The 25,969-nt window shown below is 36.8% G+C and overlaps 1 protein-coding gene and 1 long non-coding RNA gene across 2 annotated transcripts; both read right to left on the bottom strand.

Annotated features, from left to right (window-relative positions):
• Positions 1–213: 213 nt before the first annotated feature.
• On the bottom strand, positions 214–25,959 carry LOC120415200 (NPC intracellular cholesterol transporter 2 homolog a). Its single transcript, XM_039576658.2, has 4 exons — positions 25,755–25,959; positions 19,351–19,470; positions 505–680; positions 214–440 (listed from the first exon to the last, which is right to left on the bottom strand). Exons 1-4 carry the CDS (start codon positions 25,849–25,851, stop codon positions 360–362), a joined length of 474 nt encoding a protein of 157 aa, XP_039432592.1. The 5' UTR covers positions 25,852–25,959; the 3' UTR covers positions 214–359.
• LOC120415203 (uncharacterized) lies at positions 15,339–15,732 on the bottom strand. Its single transcript, XR_005605179.2, has 2 exons — positions 15,594–15,732; positions 15,339–15,521 (listed from the first exon to the last, which is right to left on the bottom strand). It is a non-coding gene; the product is annotated as an uncharacterized LOC120415203 (long non-coding RNA).
• Positions 25,960–25,969: the final 10 nt, after the last annotated feature.

Here is a 25,969-nt window from a genome sequence, read left to right as displayed (position 1 = left end):
TGCCCCACTAGCGCATTAGTAACTAGCACCAGAACCAACGACCGTTCCATAGACGGCACGACTACGACCTCCGTCCGTCTTACATTGACATAATTTTCACAATTGTAATCCAATTTACGGCAGACGACAATGAAGTCGCGGACCGGAAGCATCGAATAAAAACGAGTTGCATTGCGTGTGGTCACGTTGGACTGGAAGGGATCTGTCAGTCAGTTTGAGAATGAAGAAAGCCACATTTATTGGACATACTTAAGCTAATTTAATTCACTATAACGTCTCTCAGCTGCTGCTACTCAGTTTCTTTCTCCCCTTTTCCACTTGGGAGGGGATTGCAAACGTAGATGGAAATCATTGTGGTTTCACTGAATTTTGGCGGGAATTTTTACGCAAACCACGTCCTTGTCGCCGGCTTTGAGCTCCCACTTGACTTCGACGGAAACCTGCGAAGCAAAAGAAAAAGACACAAATTGAATTATTTGAGGTTTTTTTTTTGCATAATTCTACCTTGGGATACTGCTTCAGAACGGGCAACGTGGTCGAGTATCGGTATTCGGTTCCACCGGCTAGCGGACATTCGAGGCCACTATCCACACAGCCGTCGTCGTTGGGCAGCTTAAAGGGAACCTCCATGCCCAGGATGATGCCGTGGACGATCGCCTTCAGTTCGGTGACCTCCTCGTCTGAGGAAGAAAATAAAACCATTTAGTAGGGGAAATCTACCCATTTTAATCCTAATAAGCGGTCGTGTTTGAATGATGCTGGATAATCTAGAGTCTCCCTTGAATTTTACTAAAACCAAGTACACCAACGAGTAGAGCAAGTTTTTGTGAACATTTCTGTTTATTTTCACTTTCACTAAAAGTTATTCTATTTCTTTACCAAGCATTTAACAAAAAAAATTCCCAAGGGTATTCTAATCGAGGCGAATGCATTGGGCCACGCCCATTTTTCTAATATCGGCTTAGTTCTTTTTTCTTCCAACACTCTGTCGAGTGTTGCCATTTGCGCTGACAGTTCAAACGAACACTCACGAAAAGTGGCATTTATAGGGAAAGTTTCCTGGCATCGCTGGCTGTGCTGCTGGTGGTGTTGACGGCCAGCCTTTGTTCTTTTTTGCCTTCGTCTCTCGCTCGGTTTTCTTCGGCCTTCGATTTTAATGCAAAGTGAAAATTGAAACGTCAAACGACTTGGGGCGTTTGTTTTTTTGATGGCGCTTGCTAATTTATTACATTTTTCGGGATTATTCTTCAAGTGAGTGCCTTACTAATGATCAAAAGAACATGTTGCCGGTAGTTGGAATCAATTTCATATCTTAAGCGCCGTGAAAAAGTAAGCGAAAGTGAAAAGTTAATTTTGGTGATATTCATTAAGCGTTTGAGGGATTCTCGTGTGTGTCACTGTGTGTGCCAACAAAATGATGAGAAGTGGTCTCGCAAAATACAAATTATGATCAAAAGTGCATTAAATGTGATCTTTTTGGCCAGTAAGTGGCATACATTTGCGTGCTTACTCGAGGCGGTGCTGTTGCTGGTAAGTTTATAGCCCAAATAGTATTTTTGGAGCTTTAATCGAGCATCAAACTCTCCATATGACGAAGATAGGTGTTTGATTGGAAAGGGTAGATTTCCCCTAGAACCTGTTTCTAAATTCTCGTCAACTGTCATGCAAAAATTGCATGTCCGGTAAAATTACAGCTTTCTTAACGCAATGAACGGCCATCGGTACTTTCTGTTGGAGGACTAGGCTGCGTTCTTATAAGTTAGCTAAACGAATTTCGTGTTAAATCTGTTTCTTTTGCAACAAATCTGTATCTTATTAATACATCTGTAGTAAACTAGGAATGTCTGTAAAATACACAAATAGCCGAGCTCCTGTGGTCTAATGGTTACAGGTTTCGCTTTATGAGTGGAAGGTCGTGGTTTCAAACCCACATGGCTTGGCAAATCCTTTCCCCTGTACTCTTCACATGTAAAAGGACCAAACTGTTCTCTGTATATTTGCGTCTGCAGAGTTCCACGGCCCGATCGCAAAAATGTGCTTTGAAAGGGACGAGTTTTCAGAAACCAGATTCTAAATTGGGGGGCTGGGTATAAGTAAAACGTAAATGTGCACTTCGGTTCTAGCGATACATTTGGACAGTACAGAGTGGATAAGGCAGAGTCAAAGAGGAAGGAAAAAACATTCAAACCTCTTCGGCGGCAAAGTTACGGCTTTGGATGGCTCGACACACTTGCTCAACAATAGCGTGTGTGCGTGTCCCATTTGCCTAATAACAGATGAAGCCTTTGTGATTCTATAAATAGAATCGCAAGTCCGCAATAGATCTAATTACTGGTCGCAGTGGATAGTGGCATCGAACAAAAAAAAAAAAATACACAATGTTCTGCAAATCTGGCATGGCTGCGATCTGTATTCTGCAAATTTTGCGGGCTAACATCACACACATCAAACTTTGTTTTCAAGCAAAATGCAAAAACAAAACGTTAATTAATCCACCTTAAGATGTGTGGTGCCTTCCTTACATTGAAATAGCTATATGTATTTTTTTCTAATAACAATGTGCGACCTACAAATGTTCTCCAAATTCAACCTCATAATATATTTTATATTCGTTACATGTGATACTCCCACAGTGGCAGTGCGTGGCCGAATGGTTACGCTGTCCGCTTTGTAAGCAGATGATTCTGGGTTCGATTCCCATCTGCTCCAACCTTCCATCGGCCCGGCCTTGGTTGTTAGGCCGTTAAGTCATTCCAGGTGTAGGAGTCGTCTCCATGCCAACAGTACAAACAACACAGAAAACCAAGCCTACTCCGGTGGAATCGCTGGCGGCGGTTGGACTCGCAATCCAAAGGTCGTCAGTTCAAACACTGGGGTGGAAGGTTCCTTGGAGTAGAAAGAGGTTTGGGTGCTCTCCCCATTCAAGCCTTCGGACTCCTAGGTTCGAGCAGAAACTTGCAATAGAGACCACAAAAGACCCGGGGGTGGTTAATGTGGATGGTTTGATTTTTAACTTTGATTTGATTTTTTACTCCCACAGAGAAAAAATGAATAACAATCTGTCATAGTAGATTTGCACAGAAAAAAATAATGTAAATTTGGAAGCTGTAATTTTGGAAGGTTGAATATTACCTCTTTTATGATGTAGTTTTACCTCAATTTAGACTGAAAAAGTGACATTACACCAGAAAAGTGGTAAAATTACACATTTCCAGAGGTAAAATTACACCTTTTTTCTGACATAAAAGATGTACTCCTTCCCAGATGTAATATTACCATGATTTTTTTTTCTGTGTGCTACAAAATATGTCACCTTTTATAACAGATTTTGATTCAATCATGTCAGCGATCTGCAGTTCTCAGCCAAGGCTGAGTTTTTTTTTCTCACGAAGCTCAACACAATTTTTTCTTGCGTTTTTCTGCTGTTGCTGCTTTTGCATATGGGACATTTTTTAGGAGAACATGGGCAGTTTAATTTGTTTAAATCCAAGATGGCGACTAGAATGGCGGTGTTGAAATCCTAAGAAAATGTATTTGGTATGCTGAAAGGCAATTAACAACTGAAATTTGACCAATAAGGCCGTTTCAAATATTTTTTTTTATAAATTTACGTCCAAAAATTAAAAAAAATAAACATAAATTTAGACATTTATCAATTTAAATTTAAAAAAATAAAACTAGAGAAACATACATAAAAAAATATAAAAAACAATAGAAAATAAATTAGAAAATTCAAAAATTCAAAGAACCTAAAATTTAGAAATCAAACATTTTTAAATTTAAAATGTTCAACGTTTAAAAATTCTTAATTCAAAATATATAAAAATTCAAGAAAGCTCTAAAATTTAGAAATTCAAAGACTCAAACATTTAAGAGGCAGTATTTGTAAATATTGCTCGGTTTGTTCTAGAGATCGTATCGAGGTGCTCCGATTTGGATGAAACTTTCAGCGTTTGTTTGTCTATACATGAGATGAGCTCATGCCAAATATGAGCCCTCTACGACAAAGGGAAGTGGGGTAAAACGGGTTTTGAAGTTTGAGGTCCAAAAAACCTAAAAAATACTAAAATTGCTCGCATTTCCGTATAACTTCATCAATTCCAACTCTCTTAGTTGCATTCGAAAGGTCTTTTGAAGCTCTTCAAAATGTGCCATTGACATCCAGGATTGGTTTGATTTTTTCTCATAGCTTTGGCAAATTACTGTTAAAAATGTATTTTTTTAAAACCTTAATATCTTTTTGCAACAGCCTACAACACCCATACTCCTATAGGTCAAAAGTTAGGTATTTTCATGGACTATAAGCCTACGGTATTAACTTTTTGGCCAATCGCAGTTTTTCTCATAGTTTTTCGATTTTTCTATAACAAACATTTTACAACGTTAGTTTTTGCCCTGTAGGCTTCCATAGCGGCACTTTTTGGTCTCAATTTTGACATATTCGGAATCCTCGGAAAATTTCACGTTAGTTAGAAGTATTGGAGTTTAAAATTTGATTTAAAAAATAATTAAATAAAACATTTTTGAAAAAAGAAATAAATCTTATTTACCCTGTGATCAATACGTCAAATCGACGTCGTCGTGCTATCTTGTCGTACCCGCCATTTTGACGTTCCGAGAAAAACGGGTTTTAATGTTTGACCTTGAATATACAAAAACGAGAGCACGCAATGTAAACAATAACAAACACGTTTTGTTTGGCTGACCATTCTGTGCATTGTCCCGAAGTTTGGTTGAAGTTGGTTGCTGGAGTCCCGAGTTATAATTAAAAATGTTTACGATAGTCTAGCTTGTACGTGCGACAAACGCATCCTGACTTTCCTGGCCTGAAATCCCTTTGGCCTTTTGTCGCACTTACATCAATTTTCATGGAGTGACAACATAGCACGACAAGATTGAAACTACTTTCATATGTAAAGTGACAAAAATGCACGGAGTTTTTTCGGTTTTTGTTGAATATCTCAGGATTGAAATCGAATTTTGGGGATCTGTGAAGGTCAAAAGGTGAGGCATTGTGAGCTGCACAAAATGGCGTTCTTAACTCAATTTGGCCCAAAATGCACGTACGACAAGTTAGCACGATGGCGACGAAATGCTGTATTAAGTAGGCGAATACCCGTTTCACACCTAATCCGACAAATTGTTAAAAAATATTTTAATTCATTCTAAATGGCATTTTTTCCAATCAAATTTACAACTCCAATACTTGAGTAATTCTCGCTGAAAGTGGACCACTATTTACACAAGGTGCTCAAAAATCAAAAGCAATGTGCTTTTCCAATAGCCCCCACCAAGTTATGAACGAAACCATGTTTGGTTGGTTAAATTTGTCCTCACCTCGGCGCCACGAAGCTAAAACTTTTTTTTTTGTTGGTAATTTTTTGACTTAGGCGCGCCTACAAAATTGCTGATAACTTTGCAAAACTTCAACGAACCCTTGATGTTTAGGGGTGTCTCCACACAAAAATCCGTGAGTGAAATATCAATTAAAGGTGAGCAAAAGATGAAATATGACCGAATTCACTAGCGATTAAAATTACAGCATATTACCGCAAATAACTTTTGTGCGTGGCTCCAAATTTAACAGTTAATCTGAAATTTGATTCCAGGTCTGAATTCAGTGACCAAAATAACTATAAGAAACCATACTCTGGCCTCCAAAAAATATGCCGCATGTTAATAATAGGCCGTGCTTGCTAATCTGAGAAATTTGTAAAATTTGCACTTTTTTTCTCACTAAAACTTAAATATCTTGGCACTGGAGTATCGAAATTACGTTTTCTTTTAGAGAAAAATGTTGAAATTGAAATGTGAAATGTGAAATTTCCTACATGCTACATTCATTAGTTCTACTGAAAAAAAGTCCACCCAATTGTAAGTGAGCATTTTACAAAAAAAAAGTAAAAAAAAAAACAATTTTTCGACACTAAATTGCCTGGAAGAACCAAAAAACATAAATATTGGTCAATTATCGAAAGTGCATTTTGATCCTTGGACATTAAACTATCATTTAAAAAGTGAGCTTCTATATTTTTTGACAAAACTTTAAAATGAGGCAAGCAAATTGCAACATTTTGGGTGCCCGAAATGCGAACGGAGCGCTGCGCTCGCAGAATCAAAATTAGATTAAAAAAGATAGGAGGAACATACACCTTAGATTTATTGGTCCTTAATGTAAAATCGTCTCAGCTTTCGAATGGATTTGTCAGTTTTTCGATAAAGCGGGGCGCCGGCCTTCAAAAATGACTTTTAAAAATACATTGGTGTTTTGTGGCTAAAAAATGTATGGAACGGTATTTTTCTAACAAGTGCATTCGAAAGCTCTGCTCATTTCCTTTCCAAAACACCCCTAAACATCAAGGGTTCGTTGAAGTTTTGCAAAGTTATCAGCAATTTTGTAGGCGCGCCTAAGTCAAAAAATTACCAACTAAAAAAAAAGTTTTAGCTTCGTGGCGCCGAGGTGAGGACAAATTTAACCAACCAAACATGGTTTCGTTCATAACTTGGTGGGGGCTATTGGAAAAGCACATTGCTTTTGATTTTTGAGCACCTTGTGTAAATAGTGGTCCACTTTCAGCGAGAATTACTCACTTCTAACTTACGTGAAATTTTCCGAGAATCCCGAATATGTCAAAATTGAGACCAAAAAGTGGCACTATGGAAGCCTACAGGGCAAAAACTAACGTTGTAAAATGTTTGTGATAGAAAAATCGAAAAACTATGAGAAAAACTGCGATTGGCCAAAAAGTTAATACCGTAGGCTTATAGTCCATGAAAATACCTAACCTATAGGAGTATGGGTGTTGGAGGCTGCAAAAAGATATTAAGGTTTTAAAAAAATACATTTTTAACAGTAATTTGCCAAAGCTATGAGAAAAAATCAAACCAATCCTGGATGTCAATGGCACATTTTGAAGTGCTTCAAAAGACCTTTCGAATGCATCTAAGAGAGTTGAAATTGATGAAGTTTTGTGCAAATGCGAGCAATTTTAAGATTTTTTTGGTTTTTTGGACCTCAAACTTCAAAGCCCGTTTCACCCCACTTCCCTTTGTCGTAGAGGGCTCATATTTGGCATGAGCTCATCTCATGTATAGACAAACAAACGCTGAAAGTTTCATCCAAATCGGAGCACCTCGATACGACCTGTTTCACATTGGTGAAAAACTCGCTCTTAAAAACTCAAAAGTTAAAAACTCAAAAACGAAAAGTCAAAATCTAGAAGTTCGAAACATGAAAAATATATAATAATGCTGTAATTGATTTTTTTTAAAGAAGTTATAGTTTTAAATAAAAAAAAAAACAATGAATCATTTGAATATTGTTTATTAATTTTTTTTCAACTCTCATATTTTTGGGCTCTTAAATTTTTAAATGAGCAACTTTTCTTGACCGCGTTCCTTCCTATCTCCGTACTTAAATAAGAAATAATGGAATAAATATATCACTCTTAACTTTTTTCTTGGCAAATCGCTAGTTGCTTCTTGACACTCGAATGCGAGCCTTCCCCTAAAGCTCCAAACACCAGCAATGTGTTTTTGTTGATGGGTCGCACAATCTAAAGACTGAAACATTCACTAAACTGCCACCAAATCGAGGCGATATGAATATGTACTTCATTCGAACTTCACTTTTCGAGTGATTTTAAAGCCTCTCCTCAGTGAGGTGAGGAAGGCAAAAGTAATAACCGTTCAGTCAAACTGGCAACCCAGCGCAACTCAACAAACTAAATCTCAGTCAGGATATCATTTCGGCAGCCGCGGTTGTGTACTTTGTGCAACCTGTTGTAAGCACATTTGTTAAGGGAGGTCGATAAACGCAACTTCCGTAAGTCTAGAAAGAGCGCACTTCTAATGTTTTCTTTTGCGACAAAACATCAGTTATTGAGTCAGTTTTTTTCTGTCCAAGCAGAATAAAACAGCATAAGCCGGCCGCGCAGGGCTTTTGTACTCGGACCAAATTCGCGAAAAAAAAAAGACGAACGTTCCGGGTGACGTTGGTGTTTGTGAATCGGAGCCTCCGGGAACGCATCGGGAAGCTGCAACCAGGTGAAGGACGATCCGGAAAGCTTGGGAGCCCCTCAAACAGCAGGAGCCCAGAACCGAGCTGATTGGCAGGTAAAGAAGAAAATACTACACACAAAAAAAAATCATGGTGATATTACATCTGGGAAGGAATACATCTTTTATGTCAGAAAAAAGGTGTAATTTTACCTTTGGAAATGTGTAATTTTACCACTTTTCTGGTGTAATGTCACTTTTTTAGTCTAAATTGAGGTAAAATTACATCACAAAAGCGGTAATATTCAACCTTCCAAAATTACAGCTTCCAAATTTACATTATTTTTTACTGTGTATCATGACTAATCATGTTCTCGAACAGATGAAAAGTAACACTCCATTTAATTGGGTACTAAAGCCCTATGTCAATTTTTATCTACAACGGTAAAAAACACGATCAAAACCCATTTCTGACAACTTTTTTAATTTTTATTCAAAAAAAAAATTGACAAGACAAAATTTTTTCGATGGATCAACTATGGTCCCCTTGGAACGAGCTGTCAAGTAGGACCTTTTCTGTCAAGAAGGACCGCGAGGTTAATTTTTCAAAATTGATTTAAAAATCCATTTTAAACTCTTTGTGGTCGTACAAAGGGTCATTGTACTCAGAAAAATAAGCTTTATCGCTGTAAACAATAATATCTGCAATCTAAGCTTCATTTTAGGACCCAATTATGATTGGTTTGGAAAAATGAATAGTACAATCTGTAACAACTAGTAGAAGAGTTTTAGTCACAAATACTGTGAGCTATGCTAAATGTATACTGCACAGTAAAAATCTGTGTAAATTTGGAAGTTGTAATTTGGGAAGGTAGAATATTACCTCTTTAACCCATTACCGCCCAGAGCAAAATCGATATTTTCTTTGTCATTTTTTACAGAATTGACCAAATTGGATGGAATTTGAATTGGAGGCAGTAAACATCCAAAGTAAAACGGTGCAGGAAGAATGAGTTAATTTCATTCAATAGTTTTCGAGAAATTTCAATATGAAGTGAAAAATTAGTGGTGCTCTGAAGCAACCATGGGCGTTAGAGGGTTAATGATGTAATTTTACCTCATTTTAGACTGAAAAGGTGACATTACACCAGAAAAGTGGTAACATTACACATTTTCAGAGGTAAATTTTTGTCTGACATAATAGATGTCCCCTTTCCCAGATGTAATATTACTATGATTTTTTTTAGTGTGTGTCTGATGGAAAGTAGTGGAGCAATAGGCTCCTAAAGCCCTAAGTAAATTTTAATGAACAACGATAATAAATACGGCCAAACACCATTTATGGTCACTTTTTTCATTTCAATGCAAAAAAAAATTAAATGACAAGACAACATTTTTCGATGGATCAACTATGGTCCCCTTGGCACGAGCTGTCAAATAGGACATTTTCTGTCATGAAGAGCCACGAAGTTATTTTTTTTTTTTGATTGATTTTTTTTTCATTGTACTCAGACAAATAAGCTTTATCGTTGTGAACAATAATATCACAAATTTAGGCTTAATTTTAGGACCCAATTAATGCGTCAAATTTTCCCGGGTTTTGAATTTCCCGGGAAACGGGAAAAATATTTTTGGAATCCCGGGAATTCCCGCGAAATTTTTAAGCGCTGTCATAAAATCTATTTTTAAATAATATTTGATATGTTTTCAAGCTTATGATTTTAAGAATAAGCAGAATAATATTAATTAGTGACAATCTACACTTCAATCTAAACAAGGACGACCGTTTTGAAATAGCTTAAAAGAAATTTTTTTTTTATCCTCTGTTGTGCTTTGGATTTTAAATGAACTTAAATTTTTAATTCAAATAAGTTTTGAATTTCTTGTTTTATATAAAACATATTTTACAAATTATCTTTATGTTACTACCACCAACTGATGAAAATCAGGACTACAGTCTGAATAGGTACAGGAGATTTTAGAGGAATATAATTGGAAATCGAATACAGTCATCCCACATATTCGGAACACCCACAAATTCGGAACACTTTTGTGATAATTTGTCAATAGCATGCCGACCCTACTATTTTTACAACCTTTATTTGGACATTTTCTTGCTATTTTACTAGTAAAAGTAGTACTTTTTGAATAAAACACTTTACTTAAAGACTATTTTATCCAGAGCAGCAAAACACTGCCTCCAAATTGCCTGTTCCATAATTGTGGGATGTTATTGTGCCTCCCACAATTGTGAAACACCTGAATTTAACTGAAATTTTCACAAAAAAAGTTATGAGACCATGTATAAAACATAACTAAGCTGGAGTTTCACTGGTTACAGTGTGTGAAGTCATTATTTTGTAACAAATATGTACTCCTGGAGAGATCCAAAGTTTGTTTACATCCGTAAGAAAAAAGTGTTCCGAATTTGTGGATTTCTAGGGTCAAAGTTTTTCTTCAAAAACTTGATATTAAAGTAAAAATTTACAGTTGTTCGATACAGCATTCGAAAGATCGCATGAAAAGCTTTCAAATGAAGGTAAAAGCGAATCATGAGGTTCAATTACCGATTTGCTATGATTTTTTGAACATTGGCCGATCTGTAAACTGTTCCGAATATGAGGGATGACTGTACTAGGAATTATAATGATCTGTTCCTGTTTGAACCGAAGTAATTATGCAAAAAATGGCTTCAATAGCTGTCTTAATTCGTTACATTTGTCCTGATTTGCCCCAGATTTTGCCGGTATTTGATGAAAAATAATTTAACAGGATATTTTTTTAAATTTAATATCCTAAATATAAGTAAATATAATACTCTTTTTTTATTTTTTTGAGATTTTAATGCTTTAAAATTCGTATCGCTTACTATGTATTCAACTGTTCATCTATTTCTACAACCAAATCTGAATTTTCAGACCAAAATTTGTTTTTTTTTTCAATTATTTCGGGATTTCCCGGGACAAATTACAAAAAAATCCCGGGATTCGGGAATTCCCGGTTTTAGAAAAATCCCGGGATTTTTGTCCCGGGAATTCCCGGGATGGACGCACTAGACCCAATTCTCTCAGATTTCGGTCATTCGATTTTTTATGTATTTTTGAATCCGACTGAAACTTTTTTGGTGCCTTCGGTATGCCCAAAGAAGCCATTTTGCATCATTAGTTTGTCCATATAATTTTCTATACAAATTTGGCAGCTGTCCATACAAAAATGATATATGAAAATTCAAAAATCTGTAATCTTGTATCTGTCCCGCCCGTGTGGATCAATCGGACCGCGCACTGGACTCCAATCCAGAGGTCGCCGGTTCGAATCCCGCGGCGGGCGCTCTAAAATTCTTTGTGTAAATATGGGTATTCGGCGCCGTCGCTCCGTGCCATACTTTCATACACTTAGGAGCCCAGGGCGGCGAAAGGTAGACAATAGTGGTTGGTACTAGCAATGGTGGCCGACAGCTATTAAGTCAACTTCGTATCTTTTGAAGAAATTTTTTGATCGATTTGGTGTCTTCGGCAAAGTTGTAGATATGGATAAGGACTACACTGCAAAAAAAATAATGATACACGGTAAAAAATTGGTTACTTTTTGTCACTTATACTTGATTTGCATAAAAAACGCTATTTTTATTTATTTTTTATTATTTGATACGTTTTAGGGGACATCAAATGCCAACTTTTCAAAAATTTCCAGAATGTGCAAAAAATCTGTGACCGAGTTATGAATTTTTGAATCAATACTGATTTTTTCAAAAAATCGAAATATCGGTCGCAAAAGAAATTTCAACTTCATTTTCCGATTAAAATCAAATTTGCAATCAAAAAGTACTCTGGTGAAATTTTGATAAAGTGCGCCATTTTCAAGTTAAAGCCATTTTTAGGTACAGTCATCCCTCATATTCGGAACAGTTTACAGATCGGCCAATGTTCAAAAAATCATAGCAAATCGATAATTGAACTTAATGATTCGTTTTTACCTTCATTTTAAAGCTGTTCTTGCGATCTTTCGAATGCTGTAACGAACAACAGCAAATTTTAACTTTTATATCAAGTTTTTGAAGAAAAACTTTGACCCTAGAAATCCACAAATTCGAAACACTTTTTTCTTACGAAAGTAAACAAACTTTGGTTCCCTCCATGAGTACATATGTTTTACAAAATAATGACTTCACGCACTGAAACCAACGAAATTCAAGCTGAGTTATGTTTTATGAATGGTCTAATGACATTTTTGTGAAAATATCAGTAAAAATGCAGGTGTTCCACAATTGTGGGAGACACAATAACATCCCACAATCATGGAACAGGCAATTTGGAGGCAGCGTTTTGCTGCTCAGAATAAAATAGTCTTGAAATGAGGTTTTTTGTTCAAAAAGTACTACTTTTACTATTGAAATAGCAAGAAAATGTCCAAATAAGGGTCCTAAAAATAGTAGGGTTGAGAGAAAAGCTGCATTTGGCATACTATTGACAAATCATCACAAAAGTGTTCCGAATTTGTGGGTGTTCCGAATATGTGGGATGACTGTACCTTTTTCGAAAATAATCGCATTTTTTTATTTTTTTAAATAAATGCCCATGTTTGCCCACCTTTTAAAAAATATGTTTGAAAAGCTGAGAAAATTCTCTATATTTTGTTTTTTTTTTTTAACTTTGTTGATACGACCCTTAGTTGCTGAGATATTGCCATGCAAAGGTTTAAAAACAGGAAAATTGATGTTTTCTAAGTCTCACCCAAACAACCCACCATTTTTTGATGTCGATATCTCAGCAACTGGTCCGATTTTCAATGTAAAAATGTGAAGTATTCGTGAAATTTTCCGATCTTTTCGAAAACAATATTTTACGTAATATTGAATGTTTGGCCCTTTCGAAATGTTAGTCTTGATTTAAAAAAAAATTGTTGTAAAATTTCACGATTGTTTCATATTTTAACATTGAAAATCGGACCATTAATGGCTGAGATATCGACATTAGAAAATTGTGGGTTGTTTGGATGAGACTTAGAAAACATCAATTTTCCTGTTTTTAAATCTTTGCATGGCAATATCTCAGCAACTAAGGGTCGTATCAACAAAGTTTTTGAACTTAGCAAAATAAAGAGAATTTTCTCAGCTTTTCAAAAATATTTTTTTCAAAGTGGGCAAACATGGGCACTAATTTAATTAAATTAATAACTGCGACTATTTTCAAAAAAGTTACCTAGAAATGGCTTTAACTTGAAAATGGTGCACTTTATCAAAATTTCACCGGAGTACTTTTTGATTGCAAATTTGATTTTACATCAACAAATTAAGTCAAAAAAATTTTGCGACCAATATTTCGATTTCTTGAAAAAAAAAATCAGTATTGATAATGGACAAACTAATGATGCAAAATGGCTTCTTTGGAAATACCGAAGGCACCAAAAAAGTTTCAGCCGGATTAAAAAATACAAAACTAAAATTAAAAAAAATCCGATTTCGTAGAGAATTGCTCAGTGGTAAAAGTCATCATTTTGGAAATCCATTACAGTTCTGAAGCTGTTCTAGCCAAAGTCAATCAAAACTAAAATTTGCGAATGTTGTACCATAATTGATAAAACAACTTAAAGATGTAATTTTATGTTTGCAGCAGCACCCAAACAACCAGGAGGAACACGAAGCAATCTGGTATGGCAACGGACAAGCAAAGCGGGCATTGTGGCGTAAGTATATGCTCGTAAAAAAAAACATTCCTTGATCAAGACTAGTTCCACATTATTTTTTATCGTTTTTATCGTCAACAGAAATGGTGGATCCGGTTGACCATTGGTGGATTGGTAACCTTTTTAATCGTTGCGTTGGTTTTCTATTTTAAAGGCCAACCAATTGAGAATGCGGTGAAACCGAGGGGCGCGACAATAGTAAGAAATTAAATAATTTAATTAATTAACGGTCGGAATTTAATACATTAACGATTGTTTACCGTCGAAACAACGCTCACCTCTCTTTACACCACATTGGTTTGAACTCGGACTTGACAGTTTGACATCGCGCGAGCTTGTTTATTTTTGTTTTGCTTAGTTGAGGATTTTTGTCGTCATCATGAGCAGCAAGCAGCAGAAAGCCGGAAAGGAGAGCCAACTTTGTTTGTTCTGGACGTGACCCGGGTTCCTGGCTTTCGAATATTAAGATGTAAAGTGGCTACGGAAACTGACGAGATGTGTGCGTTTTGTTTTAAAAATAGATTTGTAACAATTCACAGGGTGCGAAGATCTTTGGCGTCAACACGGCAGATGGAATAATCTAACCTACAACCATGGTGTGCTGCAGCTGGCCATTGTGAAAATGCAACCGAGAGACCTCAAGGTTGTGGAATCCTGGGTGGTTCTCAATCCTTCTGTCCCTTCTGGCAGAATCTCCCACCAACCGCGACTTCAGCTGGTTTGATTCTAAACTCAACTTTTAAATCATATAAGTTTGATTGTAATTTTGTGTTTTATTTTAGGATAAAAACGCTAGTGGATTTGAAGAGCTTCACGCAGAAGCGGCGTCCGACAAGAAAAATAAATATTCCGGTGGAAGGGACTTCACCAAATGCGTCCAAAACTCGAACAACCTGGACAAGGATTTTTGCGTGCACCAAAAAATCGAAAGAAATCCTTCGATGGGAGTATGATGAGAAGCGCCTCGGTGGAGATTTTTATAGTTGCCGTGATGATCAGCGGGAGTTAGATGGATTTTGGGAGTGAGACTTTTTGTCGGTTCAGATGACCACTTCCATGCTCCAGATATTTTGGCTTTCCAATGTGTTCATGTGGCAGCCGTTTGACAACACAAATAATGTAAGATTCAGTAGCGAGTAACGTCAGTCCGACTTCTCCGCCGTATTTGTGTGAGTCGTGTAAAAATAAAGATCACTTAGACTGATGTTAATCTTGCTTTTTTATTCAATCTATACAATTAAAATAAACTCATAATAAAATATAAAAAGTTGAATTTCATTCTTGGCATAAATTACATTGCCGGGACCGGTGGTGTAGTGGTGAGCGTGGTTGCCTCTCACCCAAGTTGGCATGGGTTCGATCCCGGTGGCATTTTTCGAGACGAGATTTGTCTGATCACGCCTTCCGTCGGACGGGGGAGTGAATGCTGGCCCCGGTTGGCCCTAGAGGTTAGGTCGTTAGCTGAGTCCTTGGGTCCTGTCTCGGTGGAGTCGCTGATAGGCCAGTAGGAGCCGCTATCCAAAGATCGTCAGTTCGAATCCCGGGGTGGATGGAAGCTTAGGTGTAAAAAGAGGTTTGCAATTGCCTCAACAATCAAGCCTTCGGACACCTAGTTTCGAGTAGAAATCTCGCAATTGAGAACGCCAAGGCAATGCTGTAGAGCGAACAATTTATTTTATTGAAATAATAGAACAATTACTACGGCTTCCGGTGATGAAGGTTTCAAAAACTTCAGCTTCTAGTAGGCTTTGATAATCGTTAACTTTGCGCTTGTGATTCGTTGCTATTCCGTCGGTGAGAGATCTTAAACCGGGAACCTTGCCTTGGCGGTCGTCATCCTAGAGTGTATAGATTTAGGCGTGGATTGTTTTAATTATTATTCAACAAGAATTCATCATTTTGCTGTGTACCAATCAGTCTTTTCTTTGCCGACATCGGAGAGAATGGAACGTCCTTGGAAACAAATTTTCCAGCGGTTTCGTTTCCGGAAACGATTCTTCCAACTGGGAGTTGCATGTTTTCTTTGGGGTCGATTTTAGCATCTTTTTTATGAAATTGACTCAGATTGTATAAGTTTCTTTCAGTCCAGCAGCTCTGTCGAAGTTCCAAAGCATTTTGCAACTCTCCGCAGTAATCTCTCAAGCTGTCGATTCTTCGAAAAGATGCGGTGAACCATGATTTAGCCGATCTTGCCGTTCCGACATCAACCAAGTCGACGTATCCCGGTTGTACAAGTGGACGACAGGCCATTTTTTGATCCTCCACCGGGACCGGGATTTCGCTTTTTCGTTCCGGAAACTTTCACGCAAACTTTTTTTAAACAAACGAAAAAACCAACGGCATCGATACATTTTCGAGCAAAACCAAATAAACATAAATTTGACAGGCGAGCGCGTGAAAGAGACGCAAAACAGATAAAAGTTTCGAAAGCAGGTGTAGCGCTGTCAAGTGTGGTTGACAAGTGGAATTTAATTCGTTAATGTATTAAATGCGAATATTAAATACATTAAGGCCAGTTTCACGTCCCTCGGGTGAAACCGTTCACGGTTTTTGGTGATGATTTCAATTCGTCCCAAACCTTTCGTCTGTCGCGCTAGTGTACTTTGTGCACCGTTTGTAAGGATGTTTGTAAGGGGCGAAGTAAAGTGCCAAATGCCGAAGGCGTTAGACCATCACACTACTTTCTGAGTAAAATTTAGCCTTTGGATCTACTCACTGCAAACTGAAAGCAAATTGTTTAGTACAAAATTGATATCAGGCTAGCACTAATTAGACCAACAGATTAAACTTTACGAATTAATTTCTAGCAGGGAGTGACCATCGATATTGATGGGATTTACATTCCGTGTACCAGAAAAGTATTCCTAATTAATTGTAAATTCAAACCATTCCTAGCATCGCTAGGAACTTGTTAAACTTGTTGCTAAATTTAGAGTATTTTTTATGGTACTACGTAGTATGGATGGATCTCTGCGGTAAACACAACGCAGTAGGGCTGGCCGCTTTAATTTTTGCAATACATTTTCGGGTGTTCTCGGATGTACTGCAATTATTAATATTGACAAGAAAAGTGCTTGGGGCGTAATCTTATCACAAGACTTTCCAGCATGCTTTCATCGGACTGGCTGCGTCTGTGTTAGATTAGATTAGATTAGATTAGGTACTACATAGTATTGATGGATATATGCAAATAACTTCAATAATGATGTTTTGGCAGCTTTTAAAACTCAAACATTCGAAAGCAACACATAGGCTAAACAGAAAAAGGAAAAAAAACAAAACAAAATTTTTGAGATGTAAAAAATTCACTTTACAGTGCAAAAAAACTTAAGCCTGTTGTTTAAGCTTAACCATTTTTAAGCATGAGTATAACAGAATTTAAGAAACGAATAGGAAACAAGTTTAGCAACCAAAGTTTTTTTTTTTCAAATTTGATATAAATATTTATTGACAAATATACGATACCATCGGGACTGGCAACACCAGCCAGCAACAGTCAACTGTTCGGAGCTCCTCAAACTTTTCGATTTTTTCGCCGTAATTAACCGTGTTTACCCGCGAGTTTGCTGCTCCAGCATGCCAAGGGCCGGCCGTGGCCGTGGCAGTTCGAGTGCGGCCTCGAAAAACCCGCGAAGTTCATCTACCGGCAGAGTGCAGAAAGGTAAACACACCAACGCCGCATCGACCGCCATCGCGCACGGGAGCGTGCCCAGTGACGTCACCGATCCATCGTTTTTACACGTGTCATACCGTCCACGTGAGTCCCCAGTACGGACGAGACAATCGACCCGGGCATCCGGAAGCACTTCCGGCCAGCAGCAGCAGCAGCAGCAGCAGTCCACCAGCACTACGACAACAACCACTTCCAACGTTCCCACCAGCAACGAATTTGAGATGCTGAGTGGAGAAGAAAACAACACCGCCAGTGACAGCAGCAGTACTGGCGACGACGATGATGATGATGAACTTGCGCGCAAGCAAGGAAAGCAGAAAAAGTGTAACTCTCCGAAGGAACGACGTCCACCTCCAATTTTTGTTTTGGATACGTTGGCTGACGATGTTGACGAGTTGCTTGAGGGACTCCAATATTGTCTCAAAATCAGCAAAACTTCTGTGCAAGTGATTACCCACAAGAAGCTGCATTTCGACTTGGTGGTGAAGAAGTTGAAGTTGCGAAACTTCAAATTCTTCACATTTGATCCTGCAGAGAAGGTCCCAGTGAAGATCGTCCTTCAGGGATATCCGGACCGCCCGATCTCCGACCTGGAAGAACACCTGACGGGCGTCAAGGTAAAGCCTCGAGAGATAAAGGTGCTCTCAAAATCGACTACGGTGACAGGTACGTACACCTTGTACCTCCTGTACTTCGATCGCGGGTCCGTCAAAATCCAGGACCTACGGCAGATCAAAGCACTGGACGGCTTCTTTGTGACGTGGCGATTCTATACGAAGAATCCGGCCGACGCAGCTCAATGCCACCGCTGTCAGAAATTCGGACACGGTTCCAGAAATTGCAATCTTCCACCCCGGTGCGTAAAGTGCGGTGAGACCCACTTCACCGAAAGGTGCAATCTTCCGCGGAAAGACCAGCTGGGGGAAAACGCCCAGCAGCACAAAGCGCGCGTCAAGTGCGCGAACTGTGGTGGAAACCACACGGCGAATTTCCGTGGCTGTGCCGCGCGGAAAAAGTACCTCGAGGAGCAGGACAAGAAGAAGAAAGCGCCAGCGTCCCGCCAACCTCCAAAGACATCGAGCTCGAACGCTGCAGCAGCTGGCGGCGGAGCGGTTCCATCGACCAACCCAGCGTTCCCTCCCGGTTGGGGAGGTTCGTACGCTAGAGTAGCCGCTTCTGGGAGTGGTACTTCACCGGGACAAGCAGACGTCACCGGAGATGACCTCTTCACGCTTCCCGAGTTTTTCGCTCTTGCTGGAGAGATGCTCACGCGCTTCCATGCCTGCCGGAACAAGGCAGAACAATTCCAAGCTCTCAGTGAGCTGATGATGAAGTACATCTACAACGGATAAGCTGCCTTGTGCAGCGAAGTTTTTCGACGTCATTGGACAAAACATACTGTGATTTAGTTTTAAGCTTTTCTATTTCTATCATTTTCCTTAGTAAATCTAGAAGGTTTTTTTTTAATTTTTCCTTCTCTTGCCAAATCCATTGTTAGAATATCCAATTACATCAAAATGAATTATAGTTCAAATCATAGTTGAAAGGAACTCCAAAACTCTATTAGGTTATAAGAATTACGAAATTGTGAATTGATTATTTACTAATAAAAACTAATTGAATTGAATTGAAATATACGATAGAAAATCAAACAAATATGCTACAGGATGTGATACATGTCTTCGAACTGAAAGAAGATAATCAATAAAAAAAAAACAAAATCAAAAATCCGTAAAACTATTTTTTCACAAAAGAAAGCTTCCCGTAAAAGACGCACTCAATTCGCCTCGTTCCATCAGCAAATTAATAACCGTGCCCTTCCAGAACAAAGGCCCCCTCGCACTCACTGCCAATGCCACTTCAACTGGGTCAGTTAGCTCTGGCGCTCTGATACGAGCTGATCTTGTTTTAATTGTCGCTGGTAGTGTTAGCGGTGAAATTATTCACTTAAGATTCGGATCGCTCATTTCGGAACAGCGGCGCTTCAAACTTACCACTGGTGAAGGTAATGGCGATGGTGGCGTTCGTGTTCCGCCGCAGCACGCACGCCGGCTTGTCCAGCTCGCACTTGGATACTTCCACCAGGCTAAAGTTGCCGATCGTGTTCTCGTCACCTGGGTTAGGGATAGGGAAAAAAGTCAAAAGTGATTAATTTCAATAGAATGTCCAAAATTTGTACTTTCTCACACTTTTCGTTTGATAAATAAATTAAAGATCTTTGAACCTGTGTGATCAAGCTAGTGATACATTTCGGGTCACCCGAGCAGACGGAAATAACTTGAGAATAACATTTTTTGATATTTGAAAATACTAGGCCAATAACATTTTATGTTATTTATAACAAGTTTTGTTATTCTCCGTTATGACTTTTTGGTTATTAGGTTGTTATTTTAATAAAAGACTAAATACATTTTTTGTTATTCTTCGAACAAATCTTTGTTATTATTTTTTTGTTATTTTAACGACTAATCCGACCATTCAAATAACAGTTGGCGGTAATCTTCCATAACAAAAAATGTTATTTCCAAGTTGTTTTGGCTTTCAACCAATATCAGACCAATAACAAATTTCGTTATGATAACATAAACTGTTATTAAACTCTAATGCAAAAATGGATTTTTCAAGAAGATTCCATAACACTTTCTGTTATTTAAACAGTATTTGTTATTGAAATGGCATGCATTTTGTTATTACCGTCTGCTCGGGCAGGTTTAAAACAAATTGGAACGAATCTGAAAAAATAAAAGTCCTAAAATTCTTTTTTTTAATCGGGTTTTTTTTATACAATCCGGACTCGATTATCCGAAATCCCGATTTCCTGAGGTTTCGATTATCCGAAGTTCAATTATCTGATGATTCGTATGGGACTTTGAAAAATCAATACACGAGCAAAAACAAATTTCTTTTCTAAAATAATCACTAAATTTACTAAATCACTAAAACTCGATCGGAAAACAAAAATAAACAACGATTTTTTTCTTCATTACATTATCCGAAGTAATTTTTTTGCAAGCCTTTTGGATAATCGAATTTGCACTGTGTTTAAAAAGTGAAATAAAAAACAAAAAAATCAAAAACAAAGTGCAAAAAACGATTAAGTTATTGAACATTTTAAAAATGTTTAAAAACATTAAAAAATAGGCTTTTGCAAATATTCATAAAACTTGAAAAATTATATTCAACAAATAAAAAATCAAAAAAATATATTTTTTTTAAGAAAAAGGCATAAAATTTAATAGATTTAGTCCGGTGCTAATATTGTTTACAGTTTGTTTTACTCTTGCCGTAGTCAAGTTTTTTGCTTTACTTTACATTGTAATTTCACAACAAAAATCTTGAAAAGATCTTCAACAAATTTTTGAATTCATAAAAAATGCAACAAATTTCATTTGCTTTAAGCATAAGCATAAGCATAAGCATAGGTGCCCACCCGCAGTTGCTACTCCGTTACTGACCAGGACCTCCAGAAGTTACATCCACGAGCCGTGGAAGATGAGTGGGTGCTATCTTTCCTCACTTCGCAACTTCTCAAAGGCCCCTATCATGCTGATCAATACCGGCGCCGGCCACGACCAGTGGTAGGGTCACGGGGAAGTGGATTGGAATGTTAGTCCGATACTTGAGTGATAGAGACCGCCCAATCGACTGCTTCTCCGACAAAGTATCACATGAGTTTTGAGTGGGTTAGTAGATGGGTATGAGGTCAGGATTCACGAGTGGCAGTGATGTGACCATGAGCATTTTGTTTATCGGTTGAATTTTTTTAAATCTTAGGCAGCCGGCTGCGGAAAGATAGATAATTGATCATTTAAAATGGTTTATTTATATCGTACGCGTGCCAGCCGAGCAGTAATGATATGGGCTGGACTTATCAGTATATTTTTACTGTTTTTACAATTTAGATAACGCGAGCAAATTTCAAAAATAGTAAATGAATGACGCTTTACTCTTCACAAAATCGATAGTTTGATGAGTTAATACTGAAACTGAAAGTTAGAATAACTTTTTACGATCATTTACGACGAAAATTATCCCGAGAAAACAGGACTGCGCGTCCTCAGAAGCACTTCACTTATGAAGGCATTATTTAATTATTATGACCAATCACCCCATGCACACAAACAGCGACACAAAAGAGACAAAAATTATCGCGAGAAAACAGGACTGCGCGTCCCCAGAAGCACTTCACTTATCACAACAAATTTCATTTGCTTTCACTAAAAATCAAAACATAAAAAAAATTCAAAAATATAAAAAAAAATTAAACTCATAAAATTACCAAAAATAGACGATGAATTTTAAGGGGTTACATACATGTATATCGGCAAAATGTCAGAAGTTAGTATGAGCACACACTTCAACTTTTTTTTAATTCTTTTTCCATGGCATTAAAATATACATTTTCACCTACTTTCAAAACAAATTTGAAGATATTTGGTTGCATCGTTGCCGAGATATAGCAATTTCAAGTTAGCAGTTTCAAAAAACGGGTGCCACGATACCTCAACACTGTCTTGACTAAATCGGCTCAAAATTTTGGTGAAGACTCGTTAAACCGATTCCGTGTGCATGACGAAGCCCGATTTTTAAAAAGTTTATTTAAAAAAAAGATAAAAATATTTTTGTGTTTTTCATATAAAAAACCGTTAGTTTTTGATTTTTGTATATTTTTAAAAAGCAAATTTTTAAAATTGGGCTTCATCGAAAGTCTTCACCTCAAATTTCAGCCAATTTGGTCCATCTCATCTCGAGATATCGTGGCACCTGTAAATCAACTCGTGGTTTAGAGAAAAACGCCAACAAAGTTTGGCAGCCCGCTTTGCGCATGGCAAAATTTTGAGCTAAAATCGTTTCTAACTCAGTTTAATCATGAAATATCTTCATGAAACTTTCAGGAGTGATTAATAATCATCTTTTGAGCGAATTTATCAAATATTCTTTAATATAAAATTTTGTGATTTTCTACATGTATGTAACCCCTTAATAACATTTTTTTCAAATATTCACAACCTTAAAAAAATGGTCTTAAATGCAAAAAAAAAATGAAAATGATTTTTCAACAAGTAACAAAATTAAAAAGTAAAAAACAGAAGATTTATATATTCTTTATAGGTAGGGGAAAGTGGGGCAAGACGACCACACGGGTCAAGAGGAACAATCGCACGTACGATCGTTATTCTTTCCTAAATCAGTAGTGTCTCTACCAATGATTAGCACCTATTATAAAGTATGTTTTATCATTTCGACATTTTTGTTGAGAGCTTTTACAAACCCTTGTTGGGGCAAGTGTACCATATGGATATAAGTATGGAAAAAATATGAATTGTTGCAACAACTTATTTATTGTGCAATAAATACAAAAAAAAAACATAGTGATACTATTAAAATTTACCATTTATCTTCCAAATATTTTGGTTTTTGGAAAAAAAAGAATAAAGGCCGTTGCAAATATTTTTCAAAGTTTATGTCGCCCCCCTGGTCTGAAAAATCAGGGGGCAAAAATTTTTTTTCCAAAAACCTCTAAATTTCCATGAAAATAGTAGTCCAATCAACTGAAAACAATCTAAAATGCATTTTTCTGCATTGATAATCATATTTAGCATGTTTGGGCTTGTTTAAAAATGTTTTGAATTTTTATAAAATTCCAATGTACAGCACAGCAAAAAAAATATTTTTCGCAAAAAATAAAATTTTCGTCAATACTTAGATATTTTGGAATCTAATGATGGCAAAACAACTGGACAGGTATATAATGCATTTTAAAACACTTTTTTCATTAAAATGTTGAAACCATGGCTCGTAATTTCAATTTTTATACATTTTTATTTGTTTGCCCCCCTCCCCTCGACTTTGGTCAGAGTCGAGGGACATAATCTTCAAAAAAATATTTGCAACGGCCTAAAATATTAGTAAAATATTATTATTTCGTCTAAAAATGAAAGCACATGATAGATTTTTTTGAATTCATAATCTTGAAATTTGAAAATTTCTATTTTGCATAACTTTTTAATTTTTGAGTATTAGGGGAAATTCTCGTATGTTTGGCAGGTTAAGCACTCGCTCCTAACTCCATCCAATTTGCTGATTTTCACTATTTTAACAACTAATTTTGCAAAACTTTTGATAGAAACTTGCTTGCTCACTTCTTATTGAGCTATTTATCCCTGGATTTCAGTTGAAAACGCTTTTAATTAGCTTTAATTGGATGTCAAAGTTCTGACCTGCCAACATTAGAGGCACGCTGGAATTAGATGCTGTTCCCCTATATTTACAGAATTTCTGAATTTTAGAACTTTTAAGTTAAAAAAATTGTGGTTTGTTTTATTTTTGATTTCCAAACATACACAAATCTTAGAAGACGCATTTAAACTTTGCCGCTGGCTTGCCGGTTCTAGGCGAGAAATAAAAAATGAGTAGGGGAAGGTGGGGCAAGACGACCATATGGGGCAAGAGGAACAATCGCTCGTAAGGCCGTAATTTTTACAATTTTGATTATTTCCAGTACGAGGAATTGTTGCTAGCAATGCAATTAGCTGATTTTACTACCACATAACCGCCGAAACGACGTAAACGCCACGGGGCATAAGATTGAATGAAGTTTTTTTCAAAACCTTTGTTTCCTTATAATATTTGGAAAGTACAAAATAAGGCTTAGGGTTCGTTTTAAGGCTCATTTTATCAAAATGCTATTTTTCCTAGATTAGTAGTGTTCCAATGAATGATTTGCACCTATTAGAAAGTATGATTTAACTTTTGGTTATTTTTGTTGAGAGCTTTTAAAAATTCTTGTTCAGGTGGGGCAAGTGTACCGTATGGATTTTTAGTATTGAAAAAAATACGAATTGCTGCAACAACATATTTTATTGGGAAATAAATACAAAAAAGTTCTTAAAAACTGATAAACAATTGTTAAAAAAAAATGTCCATACAAAATAAAGTGATACTATGAAAATTTACTATTTATCATCTAAGTTATTATTTTTTTCGTAAAAACGATCAAAATTTTAGTAAAATATTATTATTTAACCTAAAAATGAAAGAAACGTTTCAAATATATTCTAATCTGATGTTTCAAAGTGATAGCAGTTCACTTGTTAGCAAATTAACATGTTGTTTCATGCATTGTTCCTCTTGTCCCAACGGGTTGTTCGTCTTGCCCCACTAGTTGAGTAGAACGTACGGAAAATCAAAAATTTTAAAATAAATTTTTAACATTGAAAACCAGAATTTTTTCAAAATTTGTTCTATCTAAGTTTTAGTCAAGACCTGAAATAAGATGATTATGAAAAATTCCGACAGATGTTTTAACGTTTTTAATGGGTTTTAACGAGCATTTCCTTAGCTTGTTACACTTGCCCCGCTTTCCCCTATTATAAAGTATGATTTATGTTTTGGTTATTTTTGTAGAGAACTTTTAAAAAATCGTGTTTTGTTAGGGCAAGTGTACCATACGGATTTTTAGTGTGGAAAAAAATACGAATTGCTGCAGGAACATATTTTAATGTGAAAAAAATACATAAAAGTTCTTAAAAACTGATAAATAATTGTTTAAAAAATTGTCCATACACGATATAATAATATTATGAAAGTTTACTATTTATCATCTAAGTTATATTTTTTTTTTCGCAAAAACGGTAAATTTTTTAGTAAAATATTATTTTTTAATCTAAAAATGAAAGAAACGTTTCAAATACATCCTAATCTGATGTATCTTAGTGGTAATAATTCAATTGTTAGTAAATTAGCATGTTTTTTCATGATTTGTTCCTCTTGCCCCAACGGGTTGTTCGTCTTGCCCCACTAGTTGAGTAGAACGTACGAAAAATCAAAAATTTTAAAATAAATTTTAAACATTCAAAAACAGATTATTTTTTAAACTTGTTCTATCAAAGTCTCAGTCAAGACCTAGAATAAGATGATTCTAAAAAATCCGACAGATTTTTTAACGTTTTTAATGGGTTATAACGAGCATTTCCTTAGCTTGTTACACTTGCCCCACTTTCCCCTACCCGACTGGCAAAAATTGACTTTTATAAGGTTTGAACATGGTATTCATAAGACGGGACAAAATCTAAATTGCACTCCAGCCGGAGAGACGGCCTTAGAACGTGAAATTTGATTTAAATAGTCTTATTGAAAAACCCTTGAGTTTTTTTTTATTTAAGTCTCGATAAACCAAAATTTCATGTTTTGCTCGCTGGGCGTTTTTGGAAGAGCCTCGAGTCACACAAAAAGCAACAAAAAAAAACTCCAGGGCATTGCAATGCCATAATCATTAATCACAAAACAAAACATTCAATGCAGCGCAATTTCTGTGAAACTCCAATTTGTTTGCCATATGTTAAATCTGCATTGATCGTATTCAACCGTAACCAATTCCGTCGGGAACAATACGCACCACAATTCTCAAATTCGACCGCATGAAGTCCGGCCAAGGCCACCGACAGGAGCAACGCCACGCCGAGCCAACCAACCGTTGATAGCGAATAGCTCATTTTGTTACAACTTGATTTCAACTTTAAAATGGCACGCGCGACCGTTCTGACCAACCGACGACAATCAACTGACCGGAGCTGACGATACTAATGGAAAGCGACTGGACAACTGAGCGCA

This window comes from Culex pipiens, chromosome 2, assembly GCF_016801865.2.
Source record: "Culex pipiens pallens isolate TS chromosome 2, TS_CPP_V2, whole genome shotgun sequence".
Taxonomy (NCBI): Eukaryota; Metazoa; Arthropoda; class Insecta; order Diptera; family Culicidae; genus Culex; species Culex pipiens.
Note: the sequence above shows the minus strand (reverse complement) of the source record. Positions and strands in the feature narration are given on the sequence as shown.

Excerpts from the sequence above, each read along its gene's own strand:
- LOC120415200 (XM_039576658.2), bottom strand. The coding sequence starts at position 25,851 with ATGAGCTATTCGCTATCAACGGTTGGTTGGCTCGGCGTGGCGTTGCTC. Across the intron at positions 19,471-25,754 it reads GGTCGAATTTGAGAATTGTG|GTGACGAGAACACGATCGGC; the intron begins GTGCGTATTGTT and ends TCCCTAACCCAG. Across the intron at positions 681-19,350 it reads CGCCATTACCTTCACCAGTG|ACGAGGAGGTCACCGAACTG; the intron begins GTAAGTTTGAAG and ends TTTCTTCCTCAG.